General features: G+C 37.5%; 1 protein-coding gene across 1 annotated transcript; it reads left to right on the top strand.

The window, feature by feature from the left end:
* Positions 1 to 4,336: 4,336 nt before the first annotated feature.
* Positions 4,337 to 7,987, top strand: LOC141586316 (serine/threonine-protein kinase PEPKR2-like). The gene is made up of 4 exons (XM_074407500.1): positions 4,337 to 4,603; positions 4,687 to 5,499; positions 6,675 to 6,971; positions 7,417 to 7,987. The coding sequence occupies exons 2-4, from the start codon at positions 4,710 to 4,712 to the stop codon at positions 7,773 to 7,775; spliced, it is 1,446 nt and encodes a 481-aa protein (XP_074263601.1). The 5' UTR covers positions 4,337 to 4,603; positions 4,687 to 4,709; the 3' UTR covers positions 7,776 to 7,987.
* The last annotated feature ends 376 nt before the right edge of the window (positions 7,988 to 8,363 follow it).

Below are 8,363 nucleotides of genomic sequence, written 5' to 3'. Positions count from 1 at the left end.
TACAATAAAAGGACCAACAACCCACTCCGGTTGCGACACGAGTTCTAAGACTACTCCGTCTAGAAACTCAATACTCTAACTAGAATGTTTACAAGATCAAGTTCCCTCAAACTGATTCTAGGAAAGAATTGATAAGGACAACTTATTGATCAAACGATTCTAGGTAAGAGAATACAATACTTAAGGCAACGGTAGTGAAGACTGTTGTCACTGGAAGACTTTGAAATATTTTGCAAAAGAAGTAAAAACTTTGAGTTCTTTAGAAAACAATTTTGCAAAACATTTTGAAATTCTAAGGAAAGTATTAAGAAATGAAGGAGAAGAGTGCTCCTTTTATAGGGAAGCAAACTAAGGTTTGTAGGTCAAGACATATGATAGAAAACAAATATTTTTGACTTAACCAATTTTGCATAAAAGGGGGCATTCTTGCAAAGGTTGAAGAAGAAAAAAAGCTTTGTTATTATCTTTAAAAGGCCTTTGAAAATCAGTCAAAGCAAGATTGACAACCAAGTGAAGACATTTTTAGAGAAACAATTTTGGAAAAAAACAAGTTCCTCTTTCCAAAAGCTATGATAAAAGATGTTGCCAATTTGAGATAAAACCTTTTGAAAGATCTATTTGAATATTCTTTTATTAAAAACAACCTTTCATAAAATTTAAATATCAGAAATGAACATTTCAAAGATAGAAGTTTGTATTTGAAAATATGAGTATTTTTGAAATTGAAGACTTCCTTCAAGTGACACGAGCTTACTGTTGCCTTAGTACCATACTCTCTTACCCTTACATAAGTGACTCTTATTACAACACAATTCTTGGGTAGCTTTATCAACACTTATTGACCTTGAACATTGATTAATTCTTGATTGGGGAAGATGGCTAAATCCTGAAATGGAACATCTTAAAGCATGGTTAAAGTAGGCATGTCATCATCAACAAAAGTGTTCTAACAATTTGTTCTTTTAATTTACTTTATTTAATTCAAATGGCCCTAATCAATAGTTTGTGACTATAATTATTTTTGAACTAAAACCCAAATAGTAAATCCCTCTTGAGATCTCGCTCACTGTTCTGGGATGAAAACGGTTCAAATATGCTCTCACTTGAATATATAATAGGGTTTTTTTTTGTCAAACACAACCTTTAAAATTTTTTTTTTCCAAACACCACCTTTAAAAAAAAAGTTTGTGAAACACAACTTTTAATAAATTTTTTTTTGTTAAACACGACATTTTGGCTAGAGGTTGAACACTTGCAATGGGGTGACTTTCAGTCGATGTTTGAGATAGCAAACGAGGTCGGTTTGAGGTGTTCTTAGACTCTTTGGAAAGGTGGGAGTACAAGCTTTCCGGGGGTTACCAATACGGTGGTGATAAGTGGCCTTATGTGCGGTATATTGGTGTGTAAAGTAAGGTTGGTCAAGGAGTGAATTGGAGGTAAAAACAAATCAGAAAAACACCAATTCACTCCTTGACCAACCTTAATTTACACACCAATAGACCCCATATAAGGCCACCTATCACCGCCGTATTGATAACGTCTAGAAAGCTTGTACTCCCACCTTTCCAACGAGTCTAAAAACACCTCAAACCGACCTCGTTTGCTATCTCAAATATCGACTGAAAGTCACCCCATTGCAAATGTTCAAACTCTAGCCAAAATGTCGTGTTTAACAAAAAAAATTTTATTAAAGGTTGTGTTTCATAAACTTTTTTTTAATGGTGGTGTTTGGAAAAAAAAGTTTTTTAAAGGTTGTGTTTGACAAAAAATCCTATATAATAATATGAGAAAAATGTTGATTATAGTTTTTTTAAGGGTTTTTTGTCAAACACAACCTTTTAATTTTTTTTTTTCTAAACACCACCTTTAAAAAAAAGTTTGTCAAACACAACCTTTAATAATTTTTTTTGGTCAAACACGACCTTTTGGTCGGGGGGGGGGGGGGTTTGTGAGACTTTTATTAGGGTTATGATGCTTTGTTTGGTCTGAAATTTGGTATGTAGGTAGAGGGGAGTGCAAGGTAGGTCGTAGTTGTGGTGGTTGCGGTAGTTGTTGCTTGCAAGTGGTGGTTCGAAAGGAGTAAATTGACTCACGAATGAGTCATACTTTAACTTTTTTTTATTTGTATTTACCTCCACTTCGCTCCTCCATCCCTACTTTACACACCGATAGACCCCATATAAAGCTACCTATTGCCACCATATTGATAACCCCTGGAAAGCTTACACTCCCATCTTTCCAACGAGTCTAAAAACACCTCAAACCGACCTCGTTTGTTATCTCAAACATCGATTGAAAATCACCCCATTACAAGTGATCAAACTTTGGCCAAAAGGTTGTGTTTGACAAAAAAAAATTATTAAAGGTTGTGTTTGACAAACTTTTTTTTTAAAGGTAGTGTTTGGGAAAAAAAGTTTTTTAAAGGTTGTGTTTGACAAAAAAACCTTTTTTTAAAAACCACTTTTTGAAATGGAGGGGAAAAGATTTAGAGGGACCTAATTTTCCTCTTCCAAGCCTTATCAAAATTTCTTCACTAGGCAAGATTTGGAGGAAAATTCTATCTAAACAACCACACTTTATTCTCCCTCCATTTTCCTTCTCTCCTTTTCCCTTTCCTCCTTCCCCATCCCCTCCCTTCCCTCCACTTATTGCTATCTAAATACACCCTTAAAGTTATTCAATTAAAGATAAAAATAAGAGAAAAGAGGATGTATGAATACTTACTCTTCAAAGTAAAACCGTCAAACGGTGGCATCAATTTGTCACTCATGATCTGGAGCTGTAATTTGACAATAGGGAATGGATTTCAATAGGAATAATTAGGGGGGAAATTTATAGAGTGTCAAGGAAGATGAGAGGTTTTAGTGTAAATTGATATGTGTTCCGGGTTTAATTCCAGAGCAGGTGTTTGTTACCACTCGTAGCTAGTAGAATGATGTCCTTGCTTGAATCCTCCTTGCGGTCTCCTGAAACGACGAACAAACTGAGGGCTCGGCTTTGGCCGAGCGTACTCACTCCGACGCTCAAGTCAGTGAACTTAGAGAGAGGTTGTTGTAACCTGGCTAAGAGTGTATTGTAGAGAGATAAGGAAGATATTACCAGATGAATAGTGGTTATTAGGTCAATTTGTGGATCTCCTCCTCAATGAAGATTGAGGAGTATTTATAGGCTTTCACCTTTTGTCACGTAGTGGCCAAGTGGCTATCAGGTGAAAAGACCGATATACCCTCGGCCGATGGACCTGTGGCAGGCTCGCCGAGGGTCTTGGATATGAGTACGCGGATTTGTGTCCCGGCTGGCTAGTTGTCTGGCCGAGACCCAGGTGACAGGCCGATGGGCTCCATCGGCAAGACTGTCTAAGTCGTTGACTTTGCTGTGAATACCCTTGAATAAGCTCAATGTGTTGACTTGGTCAGCGGTGCAGAATATGCCCCATCAATATGAAAGGTAATAATTTGGAGAGGAGGTAAAATGACATGAACTGGGTAACTAGGCACTCAAATAAGAAAGGGTATATCGGTCAGATTTTGACAAAATTCACCGAAATTCTCAAGTTGCTGCAATTTTAGAAGAAAAGTAATATTTTGGATATAATTTACAAAGAAAAATATATAAAGCTGTAATTTTCAAAAAATTGTTTTTAAAAGGTTGTATAATTTTCTCTAACCATATAGGTAAACCTGACGAAACTGACTCGATTCAAAATATCCCAGCTCGAATAACTTGAATTCGCAATCGAATTGAGGACCCGAATATGAACAACCTTGTTCAACCCAGCCAGAGTGTTTATTATCGCATACCGACCATTTCCCCTAAATTAGTTAATATAACAACCTATCCGAAAATGGCTCAAACCCAACTCAAATACTTGTAAATCGAACAACTCGAGTCCGAATTGGTCCAACCTAATTGATCCGTTTACCAGGTTTACATATAAGATACTCATTTTGTTAGTCCTTAGGCAATAAGCGTACTATTTTTTTGCATCTACTATATTAAACCCGTTTATACTTGACCTATTTAAAGTTTAGTTGTCTTGCTGAAGACGGGTCGGAGCAAGTGACGGGTAATGCCACTCACAAAACGTATAGGGGGGACAAGGTGGGCTGGGGGCACCCCATGTGCTTTCCTCTCTCCTCTATTTGGGTCATTTGTGAGAGAAAATGGTATCCGTCCCTCCAAAGTGACAAATACGTGCCGTCTTCAATGAGATTTTGTGTATAAACTTTAAAGTTTAATATAGATCACCTTCTTTGAAACCCCAAAAGCTAACTTTATATTTTCCTTTAAAAAAATAAAAACGTTGTCTTAAACATATACGGAGTACTCTAAAGGTAAGTATATAAAAATCTCACATGACACCGACCAAGAATGCGACACAATTGCCAGTTTGCCCCTACCATTTAATCACAATTTCAGCATTCCCCAAACTTTTCTTCATCTTTCCACCTTCGCAACAAATCTCGATTTCTAATTCTTTTCCTTCCTCCGTCGATTTCACGCCATCTTTCCCCAATTTATACCAACACCCTTTAAATAATCCTATTTATTCTCCTCACAAACCCTAATTCCACCCCCTTTTTCCCAGTTAATTGATTCACAGGTTCGTTCTTTATCATTAGCATTAGGGTTTGATTAATTTTTCTGGGTTTGTTTTATTAACTGGGTTGATTAATTTGATTGCAGTGTTCAATGTATCTTTTTGGAAGATGAATAATAAGAAGAAAAGAAAAGGGAGTGGAACAAATGATGATTATAAGAATTTAACAAAAACCCCAATTAATCTTAAGTTTGATGATAAGGGTTCAATAATTAGGTCACATTTATCGTTAGAAGATTGTGTTAGGTTAAAGAAGAAGTGTAAAGAAGATGTGGGTAGTGTTAATTTTGATGGAAATTCATCTTGTGCTACTAGTAGAATTGTTGGTGTAACTACTGTTCCCCCTTGTGGTGGTGGATTAGGTTTATCGTCAGTCGAACCGAGTCGAGGTTTGAAGCGAAAGATTGGGTGTATTGATGTTGCAACCCAAATTGGTAGTCAAGTGAATAGGCTTGAGGATGATTATTTTAAGATTAAGACTATTGGGAAAGGGAGATTTGGGAGTGTTTGGTTGTGTAGGTGTAAGGCTAGTGGAAGGGAGTATGCTTGTAAGACGCTTCGTAAGGGGGAGGAGACGGTTCATAGGGAGGTTGAAATAATGCAGCATTTGTCCGGGCATCCGGGTATTGTGATGTTGAATGCAGTTTATGAGGATGATGAGTATTTTCATCTTGTTATGGAGTTGTGTTCTGGTGGAAGGTTGGTTGATCAGATGACTAAGGAAGGGAGGTATTCGGAGCAACGAGCTGCGAATGTAATGAAGGAGCTTATGCTTGTTATTAAGTATTGTCATGAGATGGGGGTTGTTCATAGAGATATTAAGCCGGAGAATATTTTGCTTACGAGTTCAGGGAAGATGAAACTTGCTGATTTTGGATTAGCTGTCAGGGTTTCTGGTGGTGTGTTTCCAAAACTTGCTCTCTTATGTTGATTTTGATTACGTACTATTATTATTAGTTGCTGATTGTGCCGTTTTACTGCATTCTGGTGTACTGATCACTTGTTATGCCATATTGCTGACTAGGAAAATAACAGCGTCCATTTGGATATTGTTGCCCTGATTCCGATAGCAGTTGTCTACTCAATTCTTGTACACCCGACCTAAGAGTGTTTGTATGTGACTAGGTAGGGCTTGTGAATGTTTGTAGTTTTGAATCTGAATTTTCTGAGTAGTACATACTACGCTGTTGTCTAATCCAAGAATTGCTATCCTTTAGTTCTAGATTATGATGATATATACCAAATTGGAAAATGGCTGCGCTAGTCATTCGGTGCAATTCGGACGCAATTTCATCATGGGTCGTTTGGAACGTTGCTTTGCATTGTTATTTCCGGCCATAGGGGTAAGGTAGCTTACATCCGATTCTCTGTCTCACCGTTGCTTGGAACACCTTTGAGGCATTGGGGATGATGTTGATGTTATATACGCGTTTAGCCGTTTACAGTGGATATCGGATACTTAGTTTACTGTCTGAATGAACAGGTTTTAGATGTTGAAATATTGGATGTCAATTTTGAGTTCAATATCACGTCTTTTGTATGATTGCTGGAGCTTTCATTGTACAGTTGGTGCGTTGGATTAAACAGTACATTTTTTATGCTTACTAGTGCGTTCATTACTCCATTGTAGGTAAACCTGAAGTACATTTAACATTTGTATGCTTGCTAGAGCCTTCATTGTATAACTGGTGTCTTGTGATTTTTTTTATACTAACTGGTGTCTATTATGGTGAACCTGAAATACATATGTGATACCTAGTTAAAGTTATAAAAAAAAGGGCAGTCTGGTGCACGATGGCGTCCCCGCTAGGCGAGGGTCCGGGGAAGGGTCCCACCACAAGGGTGTAATTGGGGCAAGCCTTCCCTTGCCATTTTGGCAAGAGACCGCTCCAAGGACTTGAACCCGTGACCTCATGGTCACAAAGCAACACCTTAACCGGTGCGCCAAGGCTCCCCTTCAGTGTTGAGGCTTGCGTTATGTTTGCTTTTGTCGAGGATTTGCATTATGTTGCTTTGTGTGTTATTCATGTGATTGATATCTTAGTTCTATTGTCTGGCTTATGTCTATTCACAGGACAAAGCTTGACTGGAGTAGCTGGAAGTCCAGCCTATGTCGCACCTGAAATATTGTCAGGCTCTTACAAGGAAAAAGTGGATATATGGAGTGCTGGAATCCTCTTTCACGCCCTCTTGACTGGTGGCCTTCCATTCAAAGGGGATTCTTTAGAAGAAGTTTTTGAGGCAATCAAAAGTACCAAACTAGACTTCCATTTCGGCATATGGCAGTCAGTCTCAAAACCTGCTCGAGATCTAATTGGGAAAATCTTGACTAGAGATGTTTCATCAAGGTTTTCAGCAGATGACGTTCTCGGTAAGTCTCATGTCCCAAATAATTTTTGGTCTCTTCTTTCATTTTCTTGTGTCTGGTCTATCCTTTTTGTTGACTCCTTTCCAACTTTATAACACCAATCATATCTGCAGACATGTACATTGTTTTTCCATTTCAAGTAGAGCCAAAGATTAATTATTTTTTAGTTCTGCATTATGATACTCGTAGAATAAAACAAAATGGATTTGGTTATACTCCTTAGTTTTGCATTGTGAAGGGCGCAACTCTTGATGTAACTTTAATATTGGGTCTTTCGAGACATCATCTTTGTGTTAGAGGGTAAGGTTGTGTACTTGTGTATTCTGCCGTTTTGCAGACCCCTTAATGCACTGGGGTAATGATGGAAAAATGTTGTAGACATTGGTTGGGTCCTTTAAATTAAGCGTATTTTCTAGAGAGAGTTATTTACAATTCCACTGTTTTGCAGGGCATCCATTCATCATGTTCTACACAGAACGAATACTGAAATCTCTTTCCATCAAGTCAAAGACAGGAATCGCATTAGAAGCACTCTCTCATAAACTAGTTAGTACCTCACTGCCAGGGTCCGATAAACGTCCATCCAAGTCAAATTCATTAAGCGAATCCTCGAGTCTGGTCATGACATCCAAACAGCGGGAACCCAATTCCGTAGATGGTGAAAAGCAGGAAGACTGTTGTCTAATGGATGCACTAACAGTAGCAATTGCACAAGTTAGGATTTCAGAGCCAAAAAGGAGTAGACTCTGCTTGTCTAACTCGATTCAACAACCTTATTCAACCAACAGCGTCTGCGAAGCATTCTAATTCTTACTACTTTGGTTAACCTAATTTAACTTGCAGCATTTGTATAAATTGCGGTTAGTTTCATAGTTTGACAATGTAATGTTACTGATTACTCTATTAGATAGCATTGTTCCTGACTGCCAATAAATAGAAATAACGAGCTTACTGATGCCGTCATGATGTACATAACACGTTATAGTCTCTTATAAAAGAAGCTGCTATCGTGTGTGCAATTATTAATTTAGATTTTCTCGATTCAAGTTTTTTTTTTCGCTTTATATTAAAAAAAATATTTCCTTATCTTCAAATCTACTTTGTCAATTTACAGCACTGTGTTTTCCTCCGTTGACGGTTTCCACTCTTTTCTTTCAATTATTGATCTTTGATGGTTAACTTTGTCAATTTTTCATATCCCACCTTGTCCGAATTGTCTCAATGATCATGACCACCACAATTTTTTTACGAGGCAAACACTTGATAAATAAGATTGGTTTATATCAAAAGTTTGTAAGAGTGTTAACAAATGTGTCTTACATGAGATCTAACTAGCTTGTCAATATACGAATTCCGGGTAAAAAAAAATTAACAGCCATGAGTATATCTTAAAAT

Source organism: Silene latifolia, chromosome 6 (assembly GCF_048544455.1).
Source record: "Silene latifolia isolate original U9 population chromosome 6, ASM4854445v1, whole genome shotgun sequence".
In the NCBI taxonomy this organism is placed as follows: Eukaryota; Viridiplantae; Streptophyta; class Magnoliopsida; order Caryophyllales; family Caryophyllaceae; genus Silene; species Silene latifolia.
The sequence above is the reverse complement of the archived record's forward strand: the minus strand, read 5'-3'. Positions and strand labels throughout refer to the sequence as shown.